At 40.3% G+C, this 20,241-nt stretch overlaps 1 protein-coding gene across 2 annotated transcripts in view; it reads left to right on the top strand.

Moving 5' to 3' along the window:
• Positions 1-2,649: 2,649 nt before the first annotated feature.
• The window catches only part of minar1 (membrane integral NOTCH2 associated receptor 1), a 29,404-nt gene continuing 11,812 nt past the window's right edge, over positions 2,650-20,241 (top strand). For both annotated transcript variants that reach the window (XM_069172882.1, XM_069172883.1), the window contains exons 1-3: positions 2,650-4,284; positions 5,630-7,126; positions 17,982-18,245. In XM_069172882.1, coding sequence (XP_069028983.1) covers positions 3,442-4,284; positions 5,630-7,126; positions 17,982-18,245 — 2,604 coding nt within the window. In that variant the 5' untranslated portion in view covers positions 2,650-3,441. The remainder of the gene's footprint in view (positions 4,285-5,629; positions 7,127-17,981; positions 18,246-20,241) is intronic.

The raw sequence follows: 20,241 nt of genomic DNA, 5'->3' as shown, positions 1-20,241 counted from the left end.
TTTCAATATATTTTTGTTTCCTCTTTTGTTCCTCGGCCTCTCAGAAACTTTCTTCTCATCTCATTTATAATAAGTGAGAAAACGAAATGTGCTTCAGGGCACACAAGACAGCAGTCACTTAAACATTAAAATGTTCATTAACAATAATACTGGAGGCTCTCTGCTCCATATTAATCCTTGGGATAAAGAAACAGAGCAGAACAGGGAGGGCAGTTAATGTAATTACTCAAAGTAGAATGTGTTCTTTAACTTTTCTGACTCTGACGTGATCGTCACTGTGGCCAGAAATGTATTCAAGCAAGGGAAAATCAAAAAGAGGACAAATATTTCAAAAAAGTCCGTTTTGTTGGTATTTATTTGCAGAAAGCTAAGAGACATTTAAACTCTGATATCATGACTGGATGGGTATCTCAAATACATAAAGATAAAATATGATGAAAGACAGCCAAACTAGCACATGATGTTATCTTGCAAGAGTATTTAGAGATTTCACACAATATCATTGTTGCACTGTTGTTTGTTTGTTTTGTTTAAATTGTTGCACTGCTGTTTATTTTATTTTATTTTATTTTAGTTAAATGTAATATTATCCATCCATCTGTCCATCCGTCCGTCCCTCTATCTATCTATCTATCTATCTATCTATCTATCTATCTATCTATCTATCTATCTATCTATCTATCTATCTATCTATCTATCTATCTATCTATCTATCTATCTATCCATCCATCCATCCATCCATCCATCCATCCATCCATCCATCCATCCATCCATCCATCCATCCATCCATCCATCCATCCATCCATCCATCTATCTATCTATCTATCTATCTATCTATCTATCTATCTATCTATCTATCTATCTATCTATCTATCTATCTATCTATCTATCTAATAGTAAAGGCCCTGGATGAGCAATGCTGCTGTTTGTCACGATATAAATGAAGCTGCGATGACTTCATCTTGTTTTCCTGTTTGCTGTATATGAGGAGAGACAGACTGTATCATTGTCATTCGTTCCGTATTTTCCTCGGTTTCTAACTCTCATGTTTTTCCGGCCGCTTGCATCCCTTCATCTTCTCTGGCCTTTGACTCACCTGCTTCCACTGCTCAGTGTGTTCAGTATCTACAGTTTACCACTCGTCTCTCTGGTTTGGTCTCTCGCCCTGTTCTCTTTGTGTACTTTGCTTTTTGTACTTTGTTTTCACAGCAGAAAACTGAAGCTGTGAGCAATAGTCTGGTGGAGTCAGGCTACCAAAACATCCCCAGAACATAAAAACAGCATAAGAACATTTAAAATATAAAACAAGTAATAAACAGCATATTATTAGTGCCTTCACTCATCCCCTGAAGTACAGTGATTGTCACACAAATTGAATAAGATTTTATAAAGCTAAAAGTTAATGGCTTACAAAATGTCTTTTTCTGTTATCTGCATATTTATTTATCCATTTAGAATTATCTGGTTGTTGCCAGTTTTTACCACCAGCTATATATATTTATAAACTACTCAGAGATCACAGTATTATTTTTATGTCATTCATGTGGGCAGCAGTCAGACACGTGACAGGAACCCATCGTCATGTTCAATAATTTAGTAGGTGTGAAAGGTCAAAAGGGGATAGCTGATATTTTTACAGTGTCCAGCGGTAGGTGTAGTTACGTCATTCTAAGTGGAAACAAAGAACCGCATCGATCACATAGAATTACCTAGGCTATGACCGGAAATGAGACGCCTTGCCTTCACAATAAAAGCGCATACCTAAAACGATAATAAACTGTTTCTACAGCACTTTTCAAAACATTTAAAACGTGCTTAGTTAAGCCAAGATGAATAATAATGGCTGATGTGTTTCACAACTGACCTGGTATTCTTTTGAGTTAATCATTACATGTGTGTTGCCTATTTATTTGTCAGAAATGTGTGGTTACAGCGAACCAACCCAGTTTACTCAAATAGAAAACGATTTAAGCCGTGTGTTGAGGCTTGGTTATAAATCATACTGCCAGGTAACAATGGCTATACACTAGATATGTAATTTCCTGAAAGATTTAGGCTATACATGTGATACAAAATTTAGGACAAGGAGTTCAATTTACTTCAATTAAATGAGGATTTTTCAAGTAAGGTTGACCTAAAATCAAGTCCTAATAAAAGACCCAGGTTTGAATATAGTGCTCACTAGCAGTGCTGGAAAATGACTTGAATGTCTTTATTTTTTTTTTAAATTTTTTACGAGCTGCTCCTTTATACTTACATCCCTAACTCATTTCAGAGGTCAGTTATTAGCCTTCTCACTAAAAATAAATACTAACTAATTTAAATGTATTATTATTGTTATTATGCTACAAATATAGATTATTATGTTGATGAAAAATACAAATCCAATACCAAACCAACATCAGGCTCGGTCTACAAAATAATCAGCAACAGTTTGAAATAATTATTTTTACTTTTAACTTGGTATTTGTTTGTTGTGATATTATTACAATTGTTTACCAGGTATGAATACTTTTTCCATCTTAAAATGAATAAATTCTGGATTTTCAGGAACGTTCCTATAAGCCTTTTCTGTTTAAAGCGGAAGTGGTCGTGTTAGTGTTCATTCTTTTTAGTTTGACAGCTGGTTTACAGCACAGCATGCAGTTTCAGTACCGGGCAGCTCCTCCGTCACAGCATCACAGGCTCGGAGTCCAGGAGGGAGAGGAAGACGTAGGTTAGTGGAGAAATGTGCCAGGACTGTCTAAGAGATCTGTGTTTACCATCAGAGCCAGCCGGGACACTACATCTCATTTTACCAGCATTTACCTGCGCGCATGCATGTCAGGTTGTTCTGCGCGCACGGTGTGCTTCTTCTAGATACATAATAGAACGGCTTCAAGCTGTAAAACCTCTTTGGATGCGTGTGTCGGAGCGCTGCGCGCTGCGGATTCCCATCCAGATGATCCTTGATTGCTCCGAGTTTATTTCCTCTGTTGTAGTGTCTCTGATGAGAGACATGCTGTGTTGCACCGAGTTGATCAGATCATTGTTCACTCTGCCGCCAGCCGCTCAGCGGAAAGTGGTGGTTTGCAAATAGGACTGAAAGCAGACCGAGATGTGTGCGCGCCCTGCTGTGTCAGAGGCTCTGCAGCTACTGTTACTGTCGGAATGCAAGTGGCCAACTGGTCAGGATGAATCTCCGCGCGGAAGCTTTTTCATTGCGATTATCCTCCTCGTTTCGACTCTTGTCTAATTAAACCAGCAAAGTATGAATCATTGTGGATTTGTCTTCGTTGTCACTGCCTCCTCTTGGTCTTTTGGATTCTCTTATTTGTCTTCAGTCGGGGCAAGAAAACACAGATTAGCATTTAATGGACATTTAGTTGTGTTGTTTCCAGGTGCCAGGCTTCCCCTGAGGTAAGACCCCATCTGTAGGCCTGCTCCTGCCTCTCAGCAGCCATGGAGCCTTTACCAGATTATTCTCTGTTCCTTGTCCGGGTTCTGGAGGAGCTGGACACCAAGCGCAGCACCATGTCCTACCAGGACCTGTGCAAGTCTCTGTGTGCGCGCTTTGACCTCGTGCACTTGGCCAAGCTCCGCAGCCTGCTCTTCTACACGGCCTGCCTGGACCCTGCCTTCCCAGCCACCCTCTTCAAGGACAAGATGCGCAGCTCGATGGAGGACCCGCAGTCCAAGAAGCTCATGGTGGCGGCAGACATCGTCACCATGTTCAACTTGATCCAAATGAACGGCGGAAAAGCCAAAGACAAGCTCCCCATAGTGCACAGAGCCAAGTTTCACAAGAACCAGTCGGTGGAGATGGGCCGCTCTGACAATGAGGCCTATAAGTATCAGGAATGTGACAAGAGGGTTGGCTACGAGCATGTGGATCACTCCAGGGATGGACACCATCATCACCACCATCACCACCACCCCCAGCAGCATCCTGTGGCTAAGGCTGCTCCTCCCTGTCCCAAACCATCCGAGTGCAATAACTGCCAACAGTTCATTCCCACCTCAGACCCCAACTTCCTCCTGGGCGTCAGCAAAGACCTGAAATGTAGAGCAGCTTCTCTGGACAAGTTGCATCATCTGCCCCAGTACTCCAGCGGAAGTCCTCCGTCACCGCCGTGTGAAATGCAGAGCACCTACTTCCCCATGGACATAGACAGCGAGTCCACCACCGACCAGGAGTCCCTGCAGCACATCGGCCACACGGAGCCCTTCTCCATTCACTCCTGCATCCAGAAGAGGAACATTTTCAAGGAGGACTTTCACAACTTTGTGGCCTTCTCACCACGGGTTAGTGTTTTTAGGATGCTGTTTAAAGAATTAAGAGAGCGAGGGCTGCTTTGATTTAACGGTAATGTCACTCTGCTGTTGGCAGCTTTTGCAGCTAAAGAAATGATCGTGTTAAAAATGTGTCAACCTAAAGGAAACACCTGTTTTGTTGAAGAATATAAAATATAGAAATGGAAAAATATATGAAGGTGCCAATTTAAAAAAAATGTATGCAGCTCAATGCACCAATTAGTGTAAAGTATGGACATTTTGCCTCCTCCAACCAAACACAGCTTTTTGAGAGTGAAACATTTTGTTGTGATTTGGGGCTATATCAATAAAATTGAATGGAATTGAATTGAATTGAATTGTTTGACCAACTAATATGATATTTATGCTTAATGAATGACTGAAAACAGCCTTCAAACTTTCAACTGATTATTTTGAGAACTATTTGTTTCACCAGTTTACCAGAGTTGATGGCAATTAGGGTTTCAGAAATATAAAATATAAACATATTATTGAAATATCAATACCTCTGATTCTTTAAAGTAAAATAATACAATTAAGAGAAATAGTTAATTTAAATACTTTATATGTTTGATTTTCCTTTTTGGAAGTAAAATCCATATTTCTAATTAATCAAAATCTACAGCTATTAGATAAATGTAATGGAGTATCAATACAATATTAAGCAACATAAAATGGAAAATTCAGGTGACTATTTAAAAATGAATTTAAGTACAGAACTTGTGTACTTTAATATCCCCTCATCGCACAAAAATACTGGAATTTGGTCTTTCCTGCATTTAATAGACTGAAAAGCAAGTGAGAGCATTTCAGTGTTTGTACAGTTTCTCACCAGTTATTCATTCTGAAGATATATGTCAAAATACATCCTCTAACCTGTATTTAATGTCACATGTAAATTCAGTATTAACATTTAAAAGGACCCCGACAGAGCCTGCTGTGTACACAGCTCGCATTAGCTGACGGTCTAGCTATTATGTACCACATACGAGGAAAGACATGATATAATATATGTTTCTGACATTTTATTTAATGAGTTATAGATGCCATAATGCATTATCGGAACAATGACCTCCCGCCTCTTATATTCTGAAGGTCACAGGTCCATAATGGTCTGACTAAGTGCTCCTTTAAATCAGAACCAGTTCTTCGGTTTAGCCTATTTGCATTTTCTTGAACATATAATTCCCGTAGACCTCTTGCTGTTTTTTTGTGATATTTTTTATTATAAAATGGTACGATCCCATAGTTGATAGTAGTGGACCACCTCTGCTGCATTTGCGGCATTATTGTGTTTTAATGCTGACTCGGTCCTTTTTCTGGGTTACTGTCGTAGGTCGTCCCTCCTGAAGGCAAACAGGGCAACAAGGTTGCTGACGGCTACCACAGGAGGGAGCTGCACAAGCCTGCTACCTTCTTCAACCACAGCTTCGAACTGCCTTACAGTAACCCCTACTTTGAACCGACACTCAACTCCCCCCTTCAGGACAGACGGCGGGTGAAGCACGAGAGCCTGGACGACCTACAGGCCTCCACGTACTTCGGTCCGACCACGGTCTCCGAGTGCGTCAGCAAAAGGAAGCACAGCAGCAAAGCGGGGAAGCAGCCAGCGTGGCCGGTGAAGAGCTTCAGTCTCAACACGGAGGAAGGGCCACCAGAATTCGAGAGGCCTTTTCTGAACAGCAAACAGCTCAAAGAAAACCACCATTGCAACATCGGCATCATCAGCACCGACACTGAGAAGCATTTTCACTGCCCAAATGAAAAGATAGTAGCTTCTCCGGGCTTCGGAAAGAAGACTAATGGAATCAAAAACAAGGACGTTGCACTGATGGCAAGTGGATCTGCAGGTTTGGACAAAAGAGAAGCAGCCAAAAGGTTCAGGGACAAAAATATGAAGAGTGCATCCTTTCAGGGAGTGGACAGCTCCTCGAGCGTTGGGACTCAAACAGAGCAAGCTGAGCAGAAGAAGATGAAAGAGTACGCGTCCAAATACGGTGACAGAGAACGACATGCCTTCAAGCACTCTGATGACGACCCTGAGATTGTTAGTGATGACATAAGTGACATTTTTCGTTTTCTGGATGATATGAGTGTTTGTGACTCTCTGGGCATCGTCCAGTCATCGTGTTACAATAGCAATGGATCTCTTTCTCAGGCAACGCTGAAGTCTGCAGGCGACAGCTCCCCTGAATGCAGCACGGTCAAACTGGCCAAGTCCAAGCTGGATCGCCTGTTCCACTCACTGGAAAACACAGATGACGAGCTCAAGTCGAGTGTTTGCAAGCTGGTGATGAGGATCGGTGAGATCGAGAAGAAGCTGGAGTCTCTGTCGGGGGTTCGCAGTGAGATCTCCCAGGTACTTTCCAAGCTCAACAAGCTGGACGAGAAGATCCAGGAGCCGGAGGCCAATGAGAGACCAGGGGAGACGACATCAGCATCCGGGTCCAACGCTACCCCGGACAAGGCCCGCCTCCACCCGCATCCGCACTCCACCGCCACCCTCTCGCCTCATGTTTTCCAGTGCCACACCACCGGTCATAACGCCAAAACGGACGACGGGCACACGGAGGAATGGTGCTGCTCGGACGGGAGTAACAGCGACAGCCACAGGATAATGGCTCTGAAGAAGAGCATGCTCATGAGAAGGTCGTCCCGCTCGCTCAATGAGGAGATCAGTGCCACTGAGTCAAACGTCGCCAGCATCACCAACTCGCCGCGGGACTGGAGAACCGTGTCCTACTCCTGCCACCCCGGAGAGGAGGGCAAGGACAGCGACAGAGACCGAGACCGAGACCGAGACGGCAAGGACAGACATCGAAAAGCCAAAGAGGTAAAGACCCTGATTTTTTATTTGCATGTTAATGAGACAGAAACACATGACATGTAGAGCATACTGTAGATGGATTACATCACGTAACAGAAGCATCACATGTATGGAAACACAAAGATAAAGAAATAAAGTGAAAAAAACCCGTTTCCGTTCTATATTATCTGTGAAAACCCCAAGAATTTATTTAAAGTCTTGGAATTATGTTGTCTTATCAAGTCAGTCAAGTTATTAGAGCAGTAGGTTGACCTTTAAAGCTGTCATTGTTGACCTTGTTATGTTTAACTATAAATTTTTCTTTGCATCCTGCCTTTTGTGAAGATAATTAATATCCTTATTGATGGTGAACTATTTGGATTTTTGCTAAACTGGGATCCCTGTCAGAGCCCATTATTATTAAAACATCATTCTTTGCTGTGTTTTTTCCACCTCAGCCTGCTAGTGTTGCTGCTCTGCTCTGCTTTACATCCGATGTACATGCGGTACAGAGTTTTAGTTGTGAATCTACAGAGTTTCATACGCTCAGCTCCTGGTTGGTAAAATGCACTCATGAAGTTACTGTTAAGCTCCACCTACAATATTCTCCTACTTAAATCTCATTCACATCATATCCATAATTCAGACTCCTACGTTTTGAACGACATTGTGCCAATCGTACTCTACTACATCTAATATGTCACTATGCCATATGCATCTATATACACATTTGATCAACTTTGCTGCTCTGCTGTTGTGTACATGTGCTGTAAGTATCATTTCAGACTTGTTGACTTGGTGTCAATGAACCTTTGCTAAGCAAATGGTTTCTTGCAGCGATACCTAACCAGACTATGTAAGTGAAAAAGATAATTATGTCGCTTAAATAAAACTAAAATATATGAGATGTCGAAGGCAGTTGGTTTGCATACATCATCAGTTGGGTACAAGCAGCAACAAATAATTTAGATGGAGAAGAAAACCCCTTTTGTGACTGCAAAGTAAGCAAGTTAATAATTCTTACCTGGACTGTCCTTATTCAATCAAAAAAAGAATTCACGAGCAGAACCTCTAATCTACAAGGTAAATCTAAACTAATCTAAAACCGGTAATCCTCAAAAACAGAAAGGTTAGGTTGCAGTTTGAAAATCCAGAATCGAGAAGTGAGTAAAGCTTTATGGACTGATGGAAGAAAGATTAACCTCTGTCAAAATGATGGAAAGAGGAAAGTGGAGGAAGAAAAAAGGAACAGCTCATTCCCCAAAGCATAGCACCTCATCAATCAACCGTGGTGCTGATTCTGTTATGAATTGGGGATATGTACGCTTGCCACTGGCATTTATTAATGATTTCACTGCTAACAAATGCATCAGAACTTGTTAAAGGACGTTTCTCATTCAGCAGGAAAATGATCGTAAACAAACAAAGAGATGCAGATGAAGGTGGAATATCCTCACTGGAATTCATGTGTAATTTTGATTGCGTAGCCTGAAAGTTAGTGACCCTACAACAAGTAAGAACTGAGTGTGACTGCAGCGAAGTCCTACGACAGCATAGACGTGAAGATTTCACGTGTATCTTTTCAACACCTAAATATTTGTGTTGAAAGGTCTTTATTTCCTACACAGTTTTTTATATACTGATTTAAACCTTCCCAAGTTAAAGCTGAGACTTGGTACTTTAATGCAGCATGCGTTCATTTATTTAAAGCAGAATGTGCTGAATCACAGAGCCCACAAAACAAATAATGTGTCGGTCCAAACACTCGGTCTTTATACACTACAGTCATCACTTATTAGGAATGCCATGTCGGAAACAACATTGGAGGGCTTATCGTAGTGAAATAAACATTTGATTTACAGGCACCAGCTCTGGTGGACATTACTACAGTCAGCATGCCAGTTGCACGTTTTCTCAAAACTTGTGACATTTGCAGCATTTTGACCTGAACTTTAAAAACTTGGTGAATAAAATGTAAGCAAAATAAACCTTTTGTGTGCATAGAAGAAGTCTCAGATTTTTTTTACCTTGAAATGCAAACACAAAAGTGTTCAGTTTAAATTTTTTTGGAGTGTATATTCTTATGTATTTTATGTCAGGGACCCAAACACAAGTATTTAATCTGTACAAACAAGAGTGAATGTACAGTGTTGCAGTTATGGGGATGGGATATTCTTCATGAATGCGACCCCATCGTACCCACCTTCAAATCAATGCTGAAGGAGTCCAAAGCAGGCTAAATAATGCCGGTCGGTTTTATTCCACGGCCGTGTGACGGATGCTACACAGGTAATTAAGAGATGTGCTAATCAAGCAAAAGACTGCATCGAGACAGCTCAAGGTCAGCACCCATTTCAGATAACGTCCACTCCATTTAGCTCCCTGCAGAAAGGTCACTGGGAATTGCTAGTATGTTTAACATTTGCTGAGACATCCTGACATTTGAACACAATGTTTTAAAGCCGGCAGGCAGACAGCGGGGCTGTGCAGAGAGTCCAACATGGAATAAAGTATTGGCTAGTTTTAAAAAAAGGACTGGATCAGGTAACACATTGAATGATGTACTTATTTACCATCTTTCTAAGGGTGAGATGTTCAGATCCATATTGATATCACATCTGTGTGTTTAAAAAAAGGAGGTAGTCAGGACATGCCGTAGCCAGAATTATGCAATATGGATCATGGTAATTTAGCACCGTAAATACAACTTCACCCCAAGTTAATCATATACTGTGTATCACATGTCGTGTGCGCAGCCTGCTTCTCTCTGCCCCCGCCGTAACAAGATCTGTAATTTCTTCACCGCCTCATATATTCATAGTGAAAGAGGAGGACAACATCTAATAATACACACAAACCTTTTATAATGGTCCCATGCCTCCGCCATAAAATGGAATTTTTTACATCTGATATAAATGCCAGATTTTCATGAATTAGAATGTTTTGTTAATGTTCCATTCATTACATTTGCTATTCAGTGATACCTCTTACATATATTAAACCCTTAATGATTAGTTTCATGATAACTTCTAATTCTAATGTGGCAGACATGTTTGATCAAATTTAATAGCATAAATAATAGAGGTTTTCAGGAAAACTACTCTCAAATGTGCCTCAACATACAGGATACAGTCAAGTGAAATAACATACATCACTTAAATGTTTTGGACTTTTATTATACTTGGACAAGCAAACATTCACTCCTCTTTGAAACTGAAAAAGCCATTTCATAACCCCTTATTTCTTCTTTCTTTGGTGGATTTGGTGTCGTGTTATTTCCTGCACAAACCGTGATTACATTTTGGGATTCTTGGGGAGGTTGTCTGGTATCAAACTTTCTGGTCTTGGGCTGAATATGGGCAGCCAGTCTGGGACAGATTGTCATCTTAAAGATCACTTGTGCAATTTCCCTTGCAGTATAATGATTTATTTAAAGGAGGTTCTAATCATCGGCACCTAAGCTGAAACCCTTTATTCTAATTTTATGTAAAGGTGTGATACATCTCGGGGTGTCCTTAACATAAGAGGGATTGACTTGAAATTTTAGACACGGTCTCCATCAATTTTCTCTATATTAAAGCCTCATAGACTATTAAAATCTGCCATGATGGATCCTTTGCTATTTAATTTTTAATTTTGTAATTTGTGAATTTAACCGACGATCCAATTGCATGAATCTAATCTAAATTTGATGTCTTGTTTGGTTTTCAAGATATTCCCAGATAACATTTACAAGGGGCGGGGCTTAGCAGAACATAATCTGTCTGTAACTCATTAATGATTAGCCCAATAATTATAATTCTTGGTAGATATCTTCAGACTGTATTTAGAAAAAGGCCTACCAAAGCATTTCGAGCTTGCCCCCTAGGCTGCTAATATGAAAAGTGGATCCGTCGTTATTGGCAACAGAGATTTGTACGAGATATCTGTACGAGATCTAGGGTCATGACTCAGTCGATTCATAAAATGTGGTAACGACAGATCAAGTGGGCGTGGCTTATTACAACAAATAAAAATGTCTAGACATTTAAAACTTAAAAAAAAAATCTAAATAAGTCACCTGTCCGTCCTACCAAGCGGATTTTTTTCCCCCAGCACATCCAAAAACTTTGCCTCAGTGCAGCATATGGTTAATGCAGAGGTCCATTACTCTGTAATTTTCTAAATATGCTAAATAAATGACCAGTTCTTTCTTTCAAGTCTTCATTCAAATGGCACCAAAATTGGCACAATATTTTGCATATAGATATCTCATGCTTTCAATGGGGTTGAATTTGGTAAATCGAACCCCATCAAGACAAAGACCCTTCATCATTAACGCTATAGTGTCAAAAAAAGAGTCAAAAGTCAAAAAGTGAAAAATTTGAAAACTTGATTGATATCTATGTTCAACCAGCTCTTTGCTGCTTATGGCTTTAGTTTAGCCAAATGAGCTTCCCGCTTTTTTTGGGCTTGAAGCACAAATTGCAGCTTGCGTCTATATTTGATTGAATTAAGAAAAGGACATCTGTCTGATCTTGGGGTTCTTGGAGACGTGTTTAGCATCAAACAGTGTTCTCGGGCTAAATTTGCAGTCAGTCCTTGACAAACTGGCAGTCGTGCTGGAAATCGTATATTTGGAGTGAAGAAGTCAAAGGAGACTGAAACAGTAATGTTTATTGACAGAATTCAATCTAGGAGATTCAGAGTGACAAGTGTAAATATGTCTCCCAGAATGAAGTATATTTCTAGATAAGAAGAGGCGTCTGCCTCATTATTGAAACTCGGTTCACCTTGGAAGACGAGACTGTCTCCGTCTATAGCCGTAACAGACCGTACCTTATGGCAACAGAGTTCAAGAGGACATCGTGACCTCATGAGCGAGAGAGACCAGCTTGATGAGACAGGGAGGTCCAGTGATGAATGAAAATTCCTTCATAGCTGTCTGTTGAAATCTATTAAATATTTAGATGATTGTCTTTACTGTGGAATCATTTATTTTAAATAATTTTGAGATATTTTTAAAGGTCCCATTTTTTTTTATACTTCTCTGGTATTATATTTGCAGCTTTAATATCCATAAGAAAATATGTTTTTCTGGTCAAAGTACAATAAACCATCTCACTACAGTTTAATATCATGTTTCTTAACCTTTTCTCGGGGGGGGTTTGCCTTTCACTGTATTTATAGAGTACATGGACCTTTAATCAAAGGAGGAATGGAAATATGAATGTATGCTTTCCATATTGATTTTTGAAGGCCTTCTTCTGTTAAAGTGTCAGCAGTAGATATTTTTAGTTCTTCTGAAAAACTTTTCTGTGATTTTGATTTGTTTATTTGAATAATTAATTGTAGATGTGTAAAAGAACATTCAGAGAAGCATGTATGACGACAGCTCTGCCTCCTGGTTTTATCTCTGGATTGTCATCTCTTTGGGGATCTAATAGTCTGCCTGACTTGAGAGCTCCACCATTTAAAGTTGGACAGATGCCAAAACCCCAGAATGTGTTCCAGTCATCCATGCAGCCTTTGCAGGACACAGCCTCCAAGCCAGCTGTTGAATGGTGACACTCAGTTGTACATGCCATCACTGCTCAGATTAGGCCAAGAAAACATGACATCGTTTTAGCAAAGTTACACACCAGTTCAATTTTAGTGACCTCTGATTATTGTGTGAGGGTGTTTTTAAACAGGTGTGAATAATGCACCGCAAACCCTGGCTGACCAGATAACCAGCTCTAAATACAAACATATGGACTCACTTTTTAATGTCCACGGGGACTTTAGCAGAGCAAAGTTAAAACACAAACTACCATCATAGATAGATAGATAGATAGATAGATAGATAGATAGATAGATAGATAGATAGATAGATAGATAGATAGATAGATAGATAGATAGATAGATAGATAGATAGATAGATAGATAGATAGATATACTTTATTGATCCCACAAGTGGATTTTTTTTTTTTGGTATAAGCTGCAGTGATAATAACACTGCTACACAATCCTTAAAGATGGTTCAGACGAAGACACCGAGGCCGAGTAGGATGTTAATATACTTGGCCAATAAATCTTACTCTGATTCTGATCTATAGGAGTGATAACTTATCTTGCTAGCGCACAGCTTTAATATTCCGTATATAATTTGAATCTCCTTTTCAGTCGCCTCTGTAAAGCTTTCTCAGGGTGGCAACAGAAGATGGAAAAAACAAAAGGAAAAACCTGGATAATGATGGGTGAGGCTCAGCTGCTACAGTCAGCTCCTCTGCCAACGGACTGTAGCATCAACAAGCCCACCAGCTGTAACGCCAAGATGAGCCTGCTATTTAGAGCACTCTCACAACCACAGTCTGGCCTGTTCCTTTCCCACTGAATCAGGAGATTTAATCCTTGTTCTTTTTGTACGCACGACTGGTTCCAATTCAGACAACCTCTAAATTTGAATATGCTTTATTTGTAAAAACAACAATACATCCTCCAGGTTTCCTGTCACAAATGCTTTCACTTTGTCACAGTTGTTTTTCATACTGAGGGAGAATACATTTTTAGTGGAGGAATTCACAACAAGCTAATTTGAATCCTCATTAGCATTTCAGCATCTTACATACCTGTATATCTATTCACTTTTTCAGTTTTAGCCAAAGAGATTGAAATTCTGAAGTCTGTCATTATTCAGCCTAAAAACGTGCAGGATCTGTTCCGTTTGTGTTATTTTAATATTCTTAGTAGAACATTGATTAATGTTAATTGGGGTTATTTCTAACCTTACTGTTGGTTCTAGGCTACATGTAAAGGTGGGTTCATTCATTTTAGATAGATAGATAGATAGATAGATAGATAGATAGATAGATAGATAGATAGATAGATAGATAGATAGATAGATAGATAGATAGATAGATAGATAGATAGACAGACAGACAGACAGACAGACAGACAGACAGACAGACAGACAGATAGATAGATACTTTATTAATCCCACAAGGGGAAATTTTTACAAAGCAAAATTTACTGATTTTCTAAATGCAATATGGAATTAGCATGGGGATGACAATTAGCATAAACTGAGAAAGCTGCATATTTGGACGAGCAAACAGGTGATCCTCTTTGATACGACGCCTTCAAATGGAGGTTATACTTGTACACAACAAGGAAAAAGCTTTTCCAATTATTTATTCAACAAAATATATTGATAGGTTAATTAATCGATTGATATTCCATTGTGCAAAAAACAGGTAAAAAGTTAAAAAGTCAGCAAAAAGCACAATAATAATAATAATTCTCCACCAGTCTTGCTGACATTTTTTACGACTCTTACATGTAATATTCTGTCAGTTGGAGGATATTGGAGGGTTTTCTTGGATGTACTATTTTCAAGGGGGAGATTTGAATTGGGATTCAGTTGTGGGCTTTGACTAGCCCTTTCCATCATCCTCCATTTCCTGTATGCGAGTCATTCCTTGGTGGATTTGCTCGTGTTCTTAGGATGCATAGCATGTTAAGAGGTACATTTCCCCTTCAACTTCAATGTGAGATGGCCCCAAACCTTCTTCACGCAGTCTTTGATATGATGCAAAGGTAATTGTTGAATCAGTCCCTGAGGCTGCGAAGCATCCTCAATCATTTCCACCATCATGCTTCACAGTTAATTTGAGCTTCTTTGGCTGGAAAGCTGTCTTTGGTGTCGACCGTCACTGTTGCCCAGCAGCTCTATGTTTGATTTGTCTGTCCAGAGCACATTAATCCTAAAGGCCTGCTCTTTGGAAAACTGGTTTCGCTCAAATTTTCTTTTTGGGACAGCAAAGGCTTTTCCCCAGCTCTCCCCCACATAGGCCATCTCTTTCTGACTGAAGAAGCATGTAATTTGACACCAACAGGTACAAGAAATTCTTCACAGATCCTGTGATGAAGTTTTATTTATGTCTTTTTACATCAAACGTTCTTCTCTCAAGCTGCTTGAGCAGCCAGCTCTGGACAAATTGGTAGTCAATTGAAATCAATCCCAATTGTAGTTTTTTTTCTTCACATTGGAATCATTTTTTTTTTTTTCCCCGGCAGCCGAGGCCGAAAGCATGTTCTCGAGTTGTCTTTCCATTAATTCTCATTAACACGATATCCGACAGAATTGCCTTCTGGGAATTTTTCCTAAATTGGTACAAATGTTGACGTGGACTCGAGGATGAGCTTATTAAATGTTGGTGGTCAAAGGTCAAGGTCACTGTGACCTCATGTCTGTCCCGTTCTTGTGGACGCTATGTCTCAGAAATTTCTTCAAATTTGACACAACCATTCACGTGGCCTCAAGGATGAAAGTAAGTATTCAAGATCGAAGGCCAGATCAGGAGCGTAACCAAGTCGGTCTTCTACGACATCTGCAGAGTTGTGCGCTGTGAGTTCCTCTCCCAGGCTCTGACTGTCAACATCGCTTTGAACGAACTGTGGCACAATAGCACTCGGGATCTTCAACGATGCTCTTGACAATGCGCCTGTAAGCCTAATCTTAAAGGTAGAGCGGGTGTCTGCCTCCTAAACTCAAGCTGAAAGCCGGTTCCACAGGAGAAAAGCGTGAAAGCTTCAGGCTGCCTCCCATTCTACTTTTGGAAACTATAAGCCTGCTCACTGAGAGCAAAGCCCTCTATTGGGAAGGCATTATGAGGTCTTTAAGGTATGATGGAGCTTGGTCATTAAGAGCTTTCAGAGGAGAAGGATTTTAAATTCTATTCGTCATTTTACTGGGAGACGAAAAATATGATTTCTCCTCCTAAATCCTGTCAGTTCTCTCTCTACAGCAGTTTGGATAGACTTGTTTTCAGAGAGTTATTTGGATATCCTGGAAAATAAGAAATTACAATAGTCTGGCCTAAAGGTAAAAAATGCATGGAGTAGTTTTTCAGCTTTGCTCTGAGACAGGATGTCCCTAATTTTGACGATTCTGTGCAGATGAAAGAGTCCTGGAGAGAGAATGTCGCCATGGATCTCATAAATAAGAGGGTGTTCCTGCATATATGAAGGACAAAGCCTGTTCACATGCACATGCACTGCGGTTATATGACTGTCATCCTGATATTTATCATATTAAAGAATGTAGAAGAATTCACCTGAGTATACACAAGTTAAATGAGTGAGTTTCAAATTATTATCCTATCACTGACAGTGAGAGTCTGTATAGTGTGGGAATTACAATAAATGCACATTTTAGACATTATTAAGTAGACTGGATGTCCGAAATTATGAGCTACAATAAATATCCTCCTCCTTCTAACTGCTGGTGTCCTGGATGACTGCAAAGGCCACCTGCATATGGCCCTGTGAATTCAGCAGGTTGACCGGTTTGAGTGGCTGATAAGCAGCTGAGGATGTTTTTAGTGCTGAACAGATGAATGTTCATGAGTCATGCATGTTGTGCTTCGTCCAGCTACCGTAACACACAGCAGTTCCCTGAAGAATCCTCTGCACAGCTATCCAATTAACACAAGCTGCTGACTGCAACCTCAGAGTTACTTTAGCTTTCCTCTTCACACACACATTCACATCACCTTTATCGACAGTGGAGACAAACGCACATCTGCATTTGATTGGTATTGATAGACGCTCCTTATAAATGCTGTGAGATCAATGCAATCAATACTTAATTTCAGGAGGGTTTTTTTTTTTTACTTTTTGTGTTGGTGCTCAGGTTAGGCAGTGATAATTCATGTGGAGGAGGGTGCTATTAAGAATAACAGCTCCCTTGGAAATTGGTTTAATCTATGTTGCATAAGCAGTGCCCTTTATATTGGATAAGGGAAATTAGATCACAAAAGGCTTTTTCTTTTTAAAGAATTCATGGTGTAAATATTTTTTTATTTTACTGTATACATACACCACTCTTATAAAACTCTTAAAGATCACAAATGTATATGTGTACCACGTGGCTACTCTCACTTTAAAGCATCGATCTGTAGAAATGCTCAAACGTGAACATGGCCTGTATGCAGCTCAACACGCAGCATGTCAGTGTTCAGCCCTCAGCTTAACGCGAGTAACATAACAAGCTAAAATAGTTGCAACAGAGGAACCCAAAATGCCAAAAAGGGGCAATGAAACACAGAAAGTGTTTTAACCACAGCAAAACAAACAGGGACAAACTACTTAACTCCCCAGTGAGCCACAAAACAGGAGAAAAATGGGAATCAAAATTAATGTTGGCACAAGAGAGAGGTGTCTTTCAACAAGAGGCCAGATGAAAGTCAGTGGAACAGATCATTTAATGAATCTTAATGATCTTCTCACCCCCCCTTCAACTCTTGTGCTGTTTTCCACTGTGCCAGTGTACCGTGTCAGTGCTCAGTGAAAACTGAGGACATTTCTGAGTACTCAAACCTGTCAGGAAAATAACAACATATGATACACAGGTTAAGATGAAAATAATTTCAGGTCTTCATCAACCTGTAGGAAAACTAGTCATAACGAACTGTAAAGTGTAGCTTAACCTGCTGTATATGCTGGACAGAACAACTGATGACAAAAACCTGCCCATCTGCTAAGAATATTTAATTTGCATCTTATGTTGAAAAATTAAGTTACTTGTCGTTTTGCAGTTCATATGATCATTATAGCAGGCTCTGTTCAGACAGTGAACTCAAAAATCTGCACAGTAGCAGCATACTTTCCCCAGGCAGTACACCCGCGATCTGATGATATTAAAAATTTAAAAATAACTCTGTGCTCTGTAATACATCCGGTGCTCCTTGTCATAGATATTAAGTTATTATTTTAGCTGAGGCTGAAGTTTGAAAAGTCTTTGAATGCACAAAAGTCCTGGTTGATCTTCTCTTGTTGAATTAAAGTAAGGGCGAACTCTGTAATTGGAGCCAATGATGAAGAAGAAAGTGCGCTGATGACGTCCTTTTTTCTTTTCCAGGCAGAGCGAGAGCGTCAATACGAGCTTCCCCAGCCGCAACGTCCCCCGAAACCACCGAAGGAGTCCTACCTGATCGAACAGGTTTTCTCACCACACCCCTTCACCCCCTCCGTCAAGGCCCACGTGAAGGGCAGCCCCCTGTACACCGACCTGAGGCTCACCAGCCTGTCAGACGGGAAGCGTGGCCAGCCGTCCTGGACCATCGAGGAGTATAAACGCAATTCAGGAGAGAAGGGAAAGCAGCTTACAGCTCTGGACCTGCAGGTACTGAACTCAGCACACTTCCAGCTAAATGACGGTGAACGTAGTATCACAGCTCTGTAACTTACTGTAGATATTCAAACAGCTTTTAACTGTGACTGTTTTCTTCTTTCAATGCTGTCACTCTCTGAGCATTTAAAATAACCCAGATGAAGTCTGATCAGAGGATGTGATGAAAGTTACCTGCAGTGAAATTAAACTGCATGTCAGTAAAATGCTCTGATCAGGCTCTTTGAAGGGGATGCCTGAACTGGGCTGTTGTCAAAACCACTTTAGTGCAGTCTGAGACAAGTGTGGTAAAATAAAAAGTGCATAAATGCATAAAAATTGCACAGGTGTCATTATCCAAAATATTTCATCCAGCCACATTTTTGCTAGTTGTTATTATTCCTTATATTGATATGGGTCCTTACAAGATCCCTACCGAACAAGCTTCCAGTGGAAGTGATGAAGATTGATATCTACAGTCCTTGTTCTGTCAAGAAACTAAAGTCAACCGCAAGATTTCAGGAAAGTAAAGTCAACAGCAACTGGACATGCCTCTGCAGTCTTGATGACACTTTGTAGTGTCACTGATAAATAATGAAACATCCCCAGAAGTCTGTCTCGAAGAAGAGTACGAAATATTCTGTCTGTACTTCAGCACATTGGGGCTGAAGATGAGGGCAGCTTTTTATTAAACAATTGGTGGTTTTGAATTAGTCAAGTCTGACATGAACAGCCAGCCATGATGAGCTAAACAATGAAAACTTGATTTAACTATTTTATCTGGTTGAAAAGGATTTTCTGGTTCGCTGTGGCAATTTTGAGTGTTTCTTTTTGACTCACTATAAAAACTGAGATTTTTGGTTCATTGTAAAGCCCATCTTGTATTTTACTACTGTATCACTTATACACATACCCACTCATACCAATGTAAATGCCATCCTGGTATTGATTGTCATGTGTGAGCTGCAGCGGCTCGTAGATACAGTGCTTCTCCCTTTACATGAGTGACACAGAGGCCCATTATGGTGGTCACCATTCAGCCTCCAGAGTCACAAGACACTCAGAAATCGATTTCTTCTGCCTGACAACTCCGGGTGTGGCTGAGATGCATCTAAGCCCCATTACTACGTTTTCAGATGCCCCTATGGGTTTCCTTAATGGCTTCAGAGGAGCTTTCCCTTACTGTATCTATTGACCAAAAAAAGGCTTTTAGAGATTTGTTTTTGTTTAGAGATTATTGTGACACAGCTGTATAACATTTTTCAGTTCTCAGCAAAATTCATCTCAATTTTGAAATCAAATTAATTTAAAATTTCACTTATCCAACTAGGTATTGTTTTTACAAGAGCATCACGTACGATCCACAACGCAGCGGGGAACATTGCTTTAATCCCAGAATGTTGCTCAGTCGCCCTAAAGAATCCATCACATCCATTTACAATGGGCCCTAGTTTAATGCACAAGCAGCACTTCATCTGTTTGGTATTTTCCTGACCTTGAAGTCTGTTTTGCCTGTCTCTGGGGTGTTTTCGTGTCCAGCACAGAGAGCACAGTGTGCAGGAGCACAGGTGCACAGGAGCGGCGCCATAAGGTGGGGGGTTATTTCATATGAGGCCGTGAAAAAACAGAATAGAGCTAAGAATAGACCTCTCAGAAGAATCATATCTGAGTCTGACACAGGAGCAAAAAATGACTAGCCTGGTGTGGCCAGATGCAAATTCACAGCATGAATATCTGGGCCTGACCAGCCTCCATAGGGAATCAGTTCCAGTCGTTGCATCCTAATCGGCATAGACCTCGGCTTGATTTGAAAACTATTGGAGCAGCCTTTAACCAACCAGCATTAACCATCAGAGGTGCATATATTCTCCCTACCACCACTGCAACTGCATTTAAAAACAAAAGATTGAGTTCAACTTTATGGTTGGTTGCTAATTTGTCCAACCTTCAGAGTGGCTGTGCAGACATAAATACAAACAGAATAATCACAGCGAGGAAAACTGATGAGGCT

Source organism: Embiotoca jacksoni, unplaced genomic scaffold (assembly GCF_022577435.1).
Source record: "Embiotoca jacksoni isolate LCO1_2020_lvr unplaced genomic scaffold, fEmbJac1.0.p SCAF_56, whole genome shotgun sequence".
Lineage (NCBI taxonomy): Eukaryota > Metazoa > Chordata > Actinopteri > Embiotocidae > Embiotoca > Embiotoca jacksoni.
The sequence above is the reverse complement of the archived record's forward strand: the minus strand, read 5'-3'. Positions and strand labels throughout refer to the sequence as shown.